This window comes from Natrix helvetica (assembly GCF_964273705.1).
Source record: "Natrix helvetica genome assembly, chromosome: 3".
Lineage (NCBI taxonomy): Eukaryota > Metazoa > Chordata > Lepidosauria > Squamata > Natricidae > Natrix > Natrix helvetica.
The window spans coordinates 208,174-221,365 of record NC_138549.1 but is presented as its reverse complement, the minus strand read 5'-3'; the positions used below and the strand labels follow the sequence as shown (position 1 = coordinate 221,365).

At 47.3% G+C, this 13,192-nt stretch overlaps 1 protein-coding gene across 1 annotated transcript in view; it reads right to left on the bottom strand.

Moving 5' to 3' along the window:
• The window catches only part of WDFY4 (WDFY family member 4), a 130,448-nt gene that overhangs the window by 13,670 nt on the left and 103,586 nt on the right, over window positions 1–13,192 (bottom strand). The window contains exons 50-58 of the mRNA XM_081948944.1: window positions 12,505–12,624; window positions 12,233–12,350; window positions 11,737–11,846; window positions 8,369–8,522; window positions 7,492–7,583; window positions 6,931–7,143; window positions 4,827–4,968; window positions 4,440–4,597; window positions 2,538–2,693 (exon numbers count right to left, since the gene is read on the bottom strand). Of these exons, the coding sequence (XP_081805070.1) occupies window positions 2,538–2,693; window positions 4,440–4,597; window positions 4,827–4,968; window positions 6,931–7,143; window positions 7,492–7,583; window positions 8,369–8,522; window positions 11,737–11,846; window positions 12,233–12,350; window positions 12,505–12,624 (1,263 nt within the window). The remainder of the gene's footprint in view (window positions 1–2,537; window positions 2,694–4,439; window positions 4,598–4,826; window positions 4,969–6,930; window positions 7,144–7,491; window positions 7,584–8,368; window positions 8,523–11,736; window positions 11,847–12,232; window positions 12,351–12,504; window positions 12,625–13,192) is intronic.

The window sequence follows — 13,192 nt, the reverse complement described above, 5'->3', positions numbered from 1 at the left end:
CCCTGCTGAGAAACCCAAATACAACTGAAAGCCCTCCAGAGGAGGAGCCGTGGGAGTCAGGTGGGTGAAGTCAAGAACTCCTCCCTGATGCACAAGGACACCCACCCACCCCCTCCTTAGTTCTGGCCCCATCCTCCATCCAGCGAGGGGCAACCTCTGCACTGACTGGTGGGTGTAGAAAGTCCAAGGAAATCCTCTCTAGCAACTGCTGAAGGCCGGCTGGGGACATCTGAACGGCCTCCGGAGAGCCTTCCGGAAGCGCAGCAGGGGCCTCTGCTCCAGGCCACCTGGGAACCGGTTCCCCCGGTTGAAGAACAGCTGGGCCGAGCCAGCCAGCCAGCCTCACCCTCTTGGCCCCTCTGCCAGCAAGAAGGCTCCTAGCCACATGGATCGGGGCCAGAGGGATGCCAGGAAGGCCGTTTCCCTCCCTCTCTTGGGTGGCTGCTGTGGACAGGGCCTTGCCTGTCCTCTTCCCTCTCCCACGTGGCCGTGCCATTGCCGTGGGACCTTGGCAATTCAACAAATGAGCTCAGGAGCTGCAGTCTGGCACAGCTGTTCAAGGGCATCAAAGGGGGATTAGATAGTTTCGTGAAAGAAAAGGCTCTTAATGGCCAGATATTCATGAAGGTTATAGGCATTTATTTCAAAGTTCATTCTTCAGATCAATAGATCTCAGGGTAATCAAATACAATTAGTACAAGCAATAAAACATGCATGTACATGCACCCACCATGCTATTTCCTTTCATAATGAGTGGTATTACATAAAGATAAGCAAAAGAAAGGCAAAAGATAAGGTGATCTAACCAAATACGGTTTATATTAACTATTCCACTCCACATCTTTCTGTTTTAACAAACCAGTCGTATTCTACCATTTATTCTTTTTACCGCTTCTTCTTGTACATATTTTATCAAGTCCATTGAACCAATTCATCCTTAATTCTTTCTTTAATAGTTGGGTCATTCAATCTCTCTATATGACCCAAATACTTCAGTACACATGAATCCTCCATTTGATCCACCTTCACCCACCTGTTAATGTTTCTCCCCTTCTCTCCCCTTTTTACTCTATGCACCTCTGAAGAAGCACCCCCCCATTGCCTCCCCCACACAAACATTCCCAACTTTCTCCGTCACTTGACAAAGAGCTCCCACAGACAGCATTTGTCATAATTTTAAGAAATATTAAATCCTTGCAATAGATCAATATTACAGTCCACATACCCTGTTCCTATTAGAATTTATATATCTTAAAATTCCTCCATTTCCCACTTCTTACCAAAGTATGTAAATTCATCCAGCTGCCTCTATCTATCTATCTATCTATCTATCTATCTATCTATCTATCTATCTATCTATCTATCTATCTATCTATCTATCCATCCATCCATCCATCCATCCATCCATCCATCCATCCATCTATCTATCTATCTATCTATCTTATCTATCCATCTATCCATCCATCCATCCATCCATCCATCCATCCATCCATCCAGCGGTCCCATTCCCCTCCTTCCTGAGCCAACATGAAGGGGACCGTGGCTCGCGCTGATCTGAGGCTAGCGCTGAGGAGCACAGCGTGGCTCTTCTCCGCAGCGCAGCGGAAGGAGTTGCTGTCCCCACCACCGTGATCCTGGGGTATTTTGCTTGCACGCTTGCAAAGATCAAAGTCGTCACAGTCCTCCCTTCATGATGATCATTTGATGACGTCACCAGCCTCATCAGCCATAAACCTCACCGCACGTCACTGTAGCTGGCTATCCACTGTATGTAGCTATCTGGCTACCTATCAGCTATCTAACTATCTATCTGGCATCTACAGATTTCATTTTATATATAAATCATTTTATATGCTACCTGTTTGGCTTTCTTCCACAATGGTGCATAATCTTCTTTCCTAAAGCAATTTAACACATATAAAGCCTGAAACCTACTTCACACAACTGCCTTCATAACGGCCAGTCCAGTAAGCTGAGTCTTTGTTACCTCAATATCATCATCGTCATAACAGACCACATCAATTCATGATGGTTTGTGTGCAGAAGATTCCAATACTAATAAAGGCAGCAAAAAATCTAGTGGCAGCATTTATGCAACACATTAAGTTTGCTTAATGTTAACCTTCAACTAATTGTACTATTTCTTGCATTCTGACCCTCAAAAGGAGCTAATTCATTAATTGGGTAAAGTATTGGGTAGTTCTTTTATCTTTTACTCATGGGGACTAATAGTTAAGTAAACCCTGTTCCTAAATCAGAGCTAATCCTGCTAATTTTTCTCTTTTCTCCACCAATTTCTCTTCCTTTTCATTCTTGCTAAGGAAGAAGAATTTAAGCCCTTAATGGAATATAGCAAAGAACAATTAGAATGGTTGTTTTTGGACATGCATACCTGGGGGTGCGGGTGGGTGTGGGTGGGGAGATGAGAAAGAGAAATACGGGGGAAAAGAAGTCAACCTCTGATTCCCGCTAACCCTCTGCAGGTATTGCTCCAAGCAGCACCATTTGATTTCAGAAGAGGAATTGGGGTGACCCACCTGTTTCAGACGTAAGGCCATGGCTCCCGTTGTGGTCTTGCAGAGGTCCCAGACGCAGACAACGGAGCTGCTTCCAGACGTGATGAGCCTGCTGGGTGTGGGAGACACAGCGCAGAGGCAGTCACCCCAGTCAGCCGGAGCCTCCAGGACAGTTATCTTTTGCATGGAACAAGGAGCACCCAAGGCAGGAGGGGAGCGGAGAGGAAGGCAAGGGAAGAGGCGGAATGAAATGGATACAACACTTCCACAATTGCAAGACTTATACTTTTGTGTGTTTTAATAAAATAGGCTTCAAAAAAAGTAATACAAAAAAGTTGAAAAGCAAATATGAATTCTGAAACAGTTTAATATTGGGGTTTTTTGCCAGTCTTTCTATAAAATGCGGTCTATCAATTATTTTTGCATATAAAGTCTGTGCCTTCCTCCTGCAGCCTCCACTGATACTGGCTTCTTTGTCCAAGTCACAAACACTAGTGACTAACAATCAATTTATAATATAAAAATGCTAGTGAATTCATAATAATGAGTATATTTCTTTGAAAATAGAACGTTTCATATTGCTTATTAACCGGAAAAATGCACCCCTCTTATCTGCTCTACTCTGCTGAAAGAGGGAAGGAGATTTTTCACTTATTGTAACTTGTCTTCATTTCAGCCTTTCATACCATCATTTCTCCTTTTAAACAACCAGGTTGGCTTCCTGCTCGCACCTGTGGCACCTGGCCCACAGGAGAACTCTCCACACAGTGGCTGGTGTCCCTCCCTGACTGGCCACCTCTCTGGGCTCTGGTGGGGCGGGAGTAGCTTGTAAGGCAGAGGCAATCCTGGCTCCCCTAAGCCTCCAGAGCCTTGCTTGGAAGGAGACAACAGGAGGAGGGGAGGGCACTGGGTGGGGCAAAGACAGGCAGAGACCCTCCCCTCAGGTTGAAATAAGTGGAGGCACAAATAGAAACAATGCTGCTGAATCCTTCCAAAGGTAAACAGCAGGTCTTTCAAAGAGGTATGAAATCAAAGTTCACTGGAAATTTTAATTACCGCGACATCTGACAAATTCTAACAAATGTCCTTTCAGGAAATTTCTCACTTTCTTTAACGATACATTTCAGAGGGCAAAGAAGTCAAGAGAATGATCAACAATCCTTTCCTATCATCCAAGATTTAGTTCAGGAAGTGGGAGAAGAAATAGCATGGATGGAGAGAGAGAGTGCGGCACCCCAAACTTCTATGGGAAAGCTCAAACCGAGTGTAGTCAAATACATAATTTTTATTATGTAGATATTAATATAGTCAGAACAGTGACAGACAGGACTCTCCGGCAGGAAAAGCTAAGGAGAAAAGGAGCTGCTTACTCTGCCCTTTGACCCATACAATTCCACGGATAAAATTGTGGCTGTAACTTTTTTTAAATGCTAACTATATTGCTCATCTTTGTTTTGCACACGAGGAGAAAGGATGCTGCAGAAAGTAAACGACAGGCTTCCCTATATATATATATATATATATATATATATATATATATATATATATATATATATATATATATATATATATATATATATATATATATATATATATATATATATATATATATATATTATATTCAAGTATAAAGAGATCCAGATTGAAGTTGTTATTACTTTTAATTATGTCTTGCCTTTCTGTCCAATATAAGTTGCAAAACATATGTATTGATGATTTTGTTCCAGAACGTTCGGTACATTTGCTAAGTTCCCCAGACCTTTCCATCTGTGTGTGTGTGGGGGGGGGGGTGGACGGGGCGGACAGAAGGCATGCTCCCCCTGGCCAAAGAGGAAACGGGACATAGGCAAAGGGTGAAATGCGCCCACCTGCCTATCCATCACTAGATGCACCAACAGGTGGCAATCTATCGTTCATGATTACCTTCTCGGATCCAGAATCAGCCAGGCAGCAGGTGAAGTCACTGAATCCCCAGCAAAAGGTTTTATTCCATAGTGGAGGAAGCAAAATACTTTTCTTCTCCACAGCCAAAATCCCCTTTTCTGTACATACAATGTGACCAACAGGCCCATGTGGGGCCTCTGCAGGAAAGAAAGAAAACAACTTCAGAACACATTTAAAGAGGGGAAAAAATCTGCTACTTGAATTTGTTCCAGGAAGTTTTGTGTTCATCCAAGGTCTAGAATTCTCTTTCTCCCCCACTTCCCCTCTTAGAGTTGCCAAGGCTTAGAAGCTGCTCTGAAGGCCCCAAAGGGGGGTCCCGAACAAGGCATCAGGGTGTTCTCTGCGCATTGTTTAGCCCGCCTATACCTCTGGGAACGACTGATGACCGCTTCAGGTGATGCAGATGACTGACAGAGAGCGCTGGAGAAGCCAAGAGGAAGCTGTTTTTCCCCACTGAATGTTTCCTTAGGCTGACAGCATTTCTGGAGGGATGTGGTTTTGTAAAAAGCTGAGAATGAAAAAGAACCACAAACAAACAAATTGCAGCAAATCAATGAATCCTGTAATGTAACGTACACACAGGCAGCAGGAGCCCCACTGCATGTTTTTAAAATATTTCTTTTCTTACAAATTACCTTTTACTTCTCCATGCAAAGAAGTTACGGGAGCAACCAAAACCCTCTGAAAAAAATTACTCTAAATGCCTAAAAGGGTAAAATTATATTGTGTCACTGGGGGGGGGGGCACACACGGACACCAAGCTTCCATTGCTGATGAGAACGGGTGGGCAATCTTTGCTTTCCTTCCGAGAGGCCAGTAAGGAGGAGAGCCACGAGAGGGGTCAAGAGGACAATTAAAGAACAGAAAGAGCCCGAGCAAGTGCTGGTCAAGCACAGAGCAGAGAAGGACTCATGATTTGGTCTGAGAATAGCCTGGCACGGACACCCCCCCACCCCCCCACCCCTGCTGCTTCCCCACCACCTTCACTTCTGTTCAGCTGAGCTTTTGGGGGAGGGGGGGGGGTGAGCACCATGCATTGATACCCAGCAGCTCTGCCTTTGCCTTTGGCCAAAGCAAAATGCTCCTGATGCCAATGCTTTATATTGCAAAGCAGAGAGAACTGACTCCTCAGCAGATAATTTGGGGCCGTTTGCTTGGAGAAATGCACTAACGGCCTGGAGGCTATTAATGTATTATTGGCTTTCTGGGTCGTTAGCCATCCTCCTGGCCAAAGTTATCCAGAATGAATCGGTCCTTAATGCTAACACAGGCTACAAGGATGAAGCCCCTTCCGCTCCCCAGGAGGAGAACCACGTGACTGAAGGAGTTCCCTTTGTCTCCACAGACGACCTTAATTCTCAGCCAGGTCTCCCCTTTAAGGGGTCCCTGAGGGAGAGCAGGGGCTCTTCAATGCCAGGGAGCTTCTGAGAAGCGGCGCAGAGGATGTCACCGCAAGAGGAACCCCACGGGAAAGTCCCTCTGCGTAGGAGGCCGTTTCTGAAACGGGCCTAAACCCACAACTGCCAAGCGTTCTCCACAGAAGCAGCCCAGGTGGCCGGATGAGACCTGAGGGAAGGGTTGGACTTTGGGCCCTGAATGACTTCTTGGAGACTAGGGAGTCAGCCAAAGCTCCCGTTTCTCCCTTGAAAGCCACTCCGGGTGCCTGCCCTTCTTACAGGACCCTGCCTTCCCCCTCCTCTACATCTGGGTACACAGTCAGGGCTTCCGCTTGCGGTAGGAACATGGCGGAACACTCGAACCCATTACATGTATTTACGTTGTAACGTTTATTTGTGTCCTGTTGTTGAGTGATGGTAGAGGTATTTGCTGGAGGGTTTATCTTTGTGCAAGGAAGGAGATTCCTGCCTGCTTCTATGATCCCTCTTGCTCTGCCCACCCTCCGTGCCACACGGAGATTTCGCCACACGGGGATTCCTCCTCCTTAGGTAGAGAGATTTAGAGAGCGAGATGGAAACATTCGCACGGAAAGGCCTTCATAAACTTGGCAGGAGAAAAGATTCAAGTCCGGAGAGTGAGCTGAGGAATTAAGCAATAGCACTTAATAACCTTGATTACTGATTAAGTGAAGAAAAGCTGATCTATGATTTCCAAATTATCGAAACAAAACAAAATCTATTAAAATGGTGTTAAACTCAGAGAGGCTATCAGAAAAGTTAGCACAAAGACAGGATCTGCACCCTGGCTGGCGTCCTCTTCTGGAGTCCTACAACCATCGTTGGATGAATTAATTATGATATTAATAAGGAGAGGTTCCATATTGCTTCAGAGGTGGCTGGGGGATGAAAACAAACTTTCTCAACCCAACTTTCTTTTGGCAATCGGGTTACTTTCCCAAGAAATCCCTTAATAGCAGCGCACCTCAAAGTGAGATCAAAGCAACCCCGTTCCTTGCTATCTCTACGCCCTCCGTGGTGGCTTGAGGGCACCTGGGCCATTGGTTGCCTCCTACCTGCTTTGGGATCTGTCCGAAATTGCTGACGAACCCCAGGACGGTGCTCTTGACGAGAGGGTCCTCAGTGCTGCCCATTTGGGCCTGATCACTGTAGAAGTAGGGGTGGAAGGTGTTCACGGCCTTCACGGCGGCTGAGCCCTGCTGCTTGAAGCCGAAGATGAGGTCGATCCAGTGGTGGAGGTGGCTGCTGACGAAGTCGCTCTCCAGGGCCTGAAACCCAAGCGAAGCCATTCAGTCGCCCGGGGGGGGGGGGGGGAGCAGGGAGGCACCCTGTCCCTTCTGGCAAGGGGGTGAGGGTGGGGAGGGGGCTAGGCAAGGGCGGGGGCCCTCCAGGAAATCTACAGGCCTGGGGATCCCCAATGGACTCGCGTGTCATTTCTGTTGCAATAAAGGCTCCGAGTAACGGCTGCAAAAGGGGAATCCTGTTTCTTTTCAGAGATTTCTCCTGATCTTTATTTTAGACTAAGAGAAATATTTTGAGAATATTAGACTTCTATCTCTGACGTGTGGTCCTGGGCCCAGCACTGCCGGCCTTCCAAGCGGCCTTTTCATACAGACCTGCCTGTGCAGCCGAATGAACCGGTGAGGATTTCCTCCTGCCCAAGGTGGCAAATCCACGTCATTCAGCCGTGTCCCATCCTGCAAGCACCCTGCAAGGGACGGAAGAGAAGACACGGGTGGCCCAAGAGAACTGACACAGAGAAGCTTTCCTCCGCCTGAGATCAAATAGAAATACCTATAAAGGGACCTAACGGTATAGATTAAGCTTCCGAAGCCCTCATCAGAGCACAACTGGGATTTGGTGGGAGAAGCTGCTGGCAACAAGTAAAACATCTGGAAGGCAACAGTGGTGGGCCAAGACCCTTGGTGACCATCCCAGGTCCAAAACATCCGACGTGGGCTTTAAGTGGGTTCAACTGCTGAGTTGGGGACCACCGTGACCCCTCCAGTTTTTCTCTAGACAGAATCTCCCGATGAGGAGAACCAGAAAGACCTCCGGGGGGGGGGGGGGTTAGAAGAGAGGAGCGTTGAGGCGGGAGCCCCTTTCTCATAAAGTTAAAAAAAAAAAGATTCGTTTTAATGGGACATCCAGCCAGCTCAAAATACCAACATTATTTGCATGGTTGAGCACAGGTTCATCTAGAACAGAGGTGGGTTGCTCCCCGTTTGGCCCGGATCGGGGGAACCCATAGTAGTGGCATGGGGGGGCTCTGCCCACCCGCCCAGACTGTGCTCCTGTGTGCATGAGCAGAAAAGTCACGCATGGGAGCAACCCTGAACCAGAAGTAGAAAAATTGGCAACCCATCTCTGGTCTAGAATGCTTTAATTTTGATTCTTTCACTCAACGGGTAAATCCATCCCCATCGCTCTGAGGCTGTGGAGAGCCCATGATTCTTTCTGAAAGGAAAGCCAACCCAGCGTATGCCCACTCACCAAAGTCAATGTGGTTGTGGTTTGCTAAAAATTCAGGGAGATAAAAGAATTCAGGTATCAGTTCCCGGACATCCGTCATGTTGTCTCTTGAGGCCGACTCCCAGCTGCTCCTCACGCTGTGGAACATGCGGTCTGCAACGTCCAGGTCCCCTCCCTGTGGAGAGGAGGAGGAGGAGTGAAGCCATGCCACCACCCAGAGCCTTAGGCCACAGCCTAAAGGGAATCAACATCCACCAGAATGGCAAGCTGTGATTTTGACAAAATGCTTTGGAAATGTTCTGGACTGTTTGGACATCGCCATGCAAGGCACCTTTGGAGGAAAAGGAGTGAAGTGCGCGGAGAAACAAATTCCTTGCTAGCCATTAATCGTGGTGGCACTTCTATTGTGCTTCCAGAGAGTGTGTGACAGTGCTGAAGTGCACAGAAAATATTGTACAGGTGAAAGCCAGTGTGGCTTCCCTAAGTTTCAACATAACCTCAAAGCTAATATTTCCTCAGCCCAGAAACTGAAGCCGAAAAGAATTTGGATGTTTCAAGAACTCCTGATGCAGGAAATGCTTTCCAGGAAAGGAAGGGAAAGGGCCACGGAATGGATTTCAAAATCCCCGGACCTCAAAGCGGCACTGAAACAGGCAGAGGGAGCTGGTTGTAGTAACATTCCCGGGAGAGAAGAGTTTGGCAAGGAGGAATCTTAGCTGGGCAGAGGAAACATTTACACGCTGCTCTTTTTTCCAGAAGAAGGATACCAGCATTGACTGGAAGGTGGTTCAGATCGTTGCACCTTCCATAGTCATTGTTTCATTATTTGGAATCTGTAAACAATTGCAAGGTCCCACAGTGAGGGAGGGGGCTTTCCGATTTAACTGGCCCAGCTCTGCAAATCGGAAAGGTAGTTGCACCGGCTGCTGCTGTTCGCTTAAGGATTTCTTGGAACTTACAGTCTCGTCAGCACATTAATGGCGCTCCCTCCAAAGTGAAGCAAATCATGTCCCCAATGCGCTCCTCTGGAAAGCCGCAGGGGGAGTTATCCGCCTCCTTCATGTCAGCCTCCTTCTCCCTAGTTGCACTACTCTCTGCTCCGCCTTGTGGGGTTGTGCAAGGGCCAGGCACGGTGAGCAGGTCAGTGGGGGGTGTTGCAAAGTCATTGTTGCTGGGTTCACCCCGGGGGCTACTTTCCAGCCAAAACTGCAGTGACTCCAAAGACAAGTCAACTCTGCAGAAAGCGCCAGCTAACGAGTCCCCCTCCCTCCGGAAGCCCCCCGGAGCCCTCTGGCTTTGATCTGCATATATACGACATTGCGGCCAGAATATGAGACTGACACGTTCTCATCTGCTTTTTCCGTTTTTATGAGAGCTGATGACAATCTCTAGAGAGACAATGTGATTGGTAATAAAAAGGTTACCTGTATTAAATAAAAATAATATCTACATAGAAAATGTTGTTAGTGCCTCAAATCTGGTTAAAGATATTACCATCCAGAAAAATGTAATTTTTCGCAGCTGTCTAATGCATTTTGGAGAAAGTAATATCTCTAAAACGCACGGCTGTATTATTTATAAAGAAAGCAATAACTGATTTGCAGTATTTCTTATATTAATAACTGTATTTGCATACATTTGTATCGGAATTAGTGAGCTTTCTTTCTCTGGGAATGCGAGGATTCCCCAGGAAAGATGGGGGGGGGGGGCGCTATCAAGGCTTTTAGCCCACGCGGGAACAACCCCCTCCCCCAGCCCTTCTCTGGGGCCTGGGAGCTCCCTGTCTTCCCTGAACCAGGCAGAGCCCAGGTTGCTAAAGGCCTATTTCATGAGCACAGCTGGACGAAGCTCCTTCCAGGGATTTAGCACTTCCCTGTGGATTATGGAGCTGGGAATATTCTCCAGCCACAACACAGGAACCTTCCTCGCCTGCCATCCCTTTCTTTGCTTTGTTTGTTTTGTTTTGTTTCTGTTGGATTTATATGCCGCCCTTCTCCCAAAGGACTCAGGGTGGCGTACAACATTAAAAAACACACACCCCAAAAGTTAAAAAGAAACTGTTTTCTGTTTTCTTTCCGCCTGTCACGGTTTTTTAATGTTTTAAAATATTTGCTTTTACTTTTTTCTATAACAATAATAGAAATCGAAGGCTTTTTCTGTAGCTCATGCCATTGTATTATGTCCCTTCCTTAGACAAGTCTGTCTCTAGGACTAGGAGGGATCTGCAGCTGAAGGTCGCCCATTTCTTTCATGTCTTTCGTCCGGCGACTTGCGCCCCTTCTGCCTCCGTCTGCACACCCATGCGCCACCGATGGGCTCCAGCTTCACACTTAAAGCATAATGAAGTTTATTTAACAGGAGCGCTTTATTCATAAAGTACTTTCATATTTCTGCTATTAGTTTAAGCGTCCCTGGGTTTTTTCCAAGGATTCTTTTTTTGCATTTATAGTGCTGGAGTGAATTATCCCTTTTATTTGTTTAGTTTTAAAAGCATTTATGCTTTTAAACCTTTTTAACCCTCTTAACTGTACAGAAATGAAATGCTGCCAGACGACCAGGCCAGTAACGATTATCAATTGAAATTGGCGCAAGGGTTTGCCTGACCTTGACTTTGGCTTCTTCAGAAGGCCCAGATCAAAGGAAGGGCTCCCCTCCCCCGTGAGGGATGAAGGGTCCCGGGTCCTTTGCTCCTGCTGGGCTGACCCTCATGATGGCACCTCCTCATCCCCCCCCCCTGTTGCTGAAGCAGCTCACCTTCCTTTGTAAGTTGTCCGTAGTTCTTTGCATTTTGAATTCCTTTCCCTTTCCTGATGCCATGATCTGGTTGATGACGTGGTGAGGGATGTGGGGGGCTGCACTTTAGGAAGCTGCAGGAACATTTCCGCACCTACCTTCCCCCCCCCCCTCCTTGTGCTCCATGGTTATTTTAGCAATGAAAATTGGACCCACAGAGCCTCCACAGATCCTCCTGCGTTTCCCAAAGGATGGACTTCTTTTGAAAGAGCCCTAGAACTAGCCTGACGTTTTCAAACTCCTGCACTGCACGGAAGGTGAATCTAAATCTAGCCCTTGTTCAGTTGCTTTAAGGGACATTATAGGCTGTTTTACGTTTTGTGCAGTATTTTCACTGGTAGGCAACTGGGGAGGGGGGGGTGGAGGGGGCAGAGAAATTAAGAGTTAATGGTGAAGACTGAATAACTTTTACATGAATCCTCCTCTTGCTGTGCTGCTGGGTTCTCCACTAACTTACTAGGCAATCCTCGGGCATAACTCCTCCACGTTCCCTCCAAGGAGGGCCTTGAGCAGCTCAAAAGCTCCAGATCTGACCAGAGCCTTTGCCAAGGGTGCCGTCACCCATGTTTGGTAGGCTCCCCCCAAGTTCAGCCCACCTGCAAAGATCGGAAGGTTTCCGTGAAGGGCTCCAGGCGAACCAGGTAGGAAGCCACAATCATGGCGGAGGAGTAATGGGTGAAGTAGTGACTCTGAGCCGAGAGGTTACCTACAAACAGGAAAAATCCGCCATTTATGGACTTCGTTTCTGGATAAATCAATTTGTTTTGATTTCTTCAAAATCAAACAATCCCTGAAATGTGTAAATAACATGTCTTATCAAGCAACTTTTCATACCCATCTTTAAGCAAAGCAGGCCCCTGATCAGGGCTACCGGGGGACTCAGGAAGGTGCTAGACAAGATCAGTTCTAATGGGCTTTGCTTGCTCAGGCTACCCCCCACCCACCCACTCCCATTCGACTCAGCTCCTAATTCTCCCCTTGGTTTTGTGGGGACAACCTTCGTGCCGCTCCCAGTTTTGTTCTAGACTTTCTTGCCAAAAAGACGTGGGGGGGGGGATTTGGGGTACACCCTACTGATAATGAGATTTGTACCTTCGGTCTTCTCCACTTCTTTGAAGCGCTGGATGAATTTCTCTTTCCTGCCCTCCGTCTGTGCCCCCATGGGCTTGGAGAGGTCACGGAAGGTGCCTGGATTGGTCAGGTTCAGAGTCTGGAAGGTAACGGGCACATCCCTTGAGTGAGCCACCACCTGGGGCAAGAATTGCAGTGGCTGACCTGACCCACTTTCTATGGACTTCCCTCTCATCCTATCTACTTTCTCTTTCAAGAAAGCTCCAGTTCAGCCCAACAGAGAAATGGCTCACCTGGGACTGGTAGTCTGCAAGGACCCACGGAAACACTGGGTACTGCATGAGGTCGCTGTGTGTCCGTCCCGCCAGAGAATTCAGGTACATGAGGTACTCAAAGTTGCTGATCTCTCTCCTCTGCCAGGCCATGAAAAGAAGGAAGATGGGCTCAGTGGCTGGGCTGCCTCCCATAAAATGAATGCATTCCTTACCTTGTTTTCTAAATATATATTTTTCCAGGATGGGGGTTACTTTCAGCTAGTTTCTCTCATTTTGTTTTGTGCCTTTTTCTACGGATGCCTGTAGTCAGGTTTGGGAAGAAAAGCAAACTCCCTCATTCCCCTTCCTGCTCTGGATGCCCACACCAGCCTCGACGAATGGAAGGGAAAGGTACCCAATGGCTAAGCATAGAAGAACGCATGCGGGATAGCGTCTCTTCTCTCTCTTGGGAGGCAAAGGTCCCAAACTCCTTGCTTGATCCTTTTCCTTCCCTTTTCATAACCCAGGATCTATAAGTCAGGTATAGAGGGGGGAGGGGCTCTCTCTCTCTCTCTCTCTCTCTCTCTCTCTCTCTCTCTCTCTCTCTCTCTCTCTCTCTCTCTCTTTAAGTAGGCTCGTCAGAAGCCTCAGTCTTATGGGCATATAGTCCACAGGGTGGAAGAAGGCTGTAAGGAGAGGGGCTTGCAATTCTGTGTGAGCTTCCAAC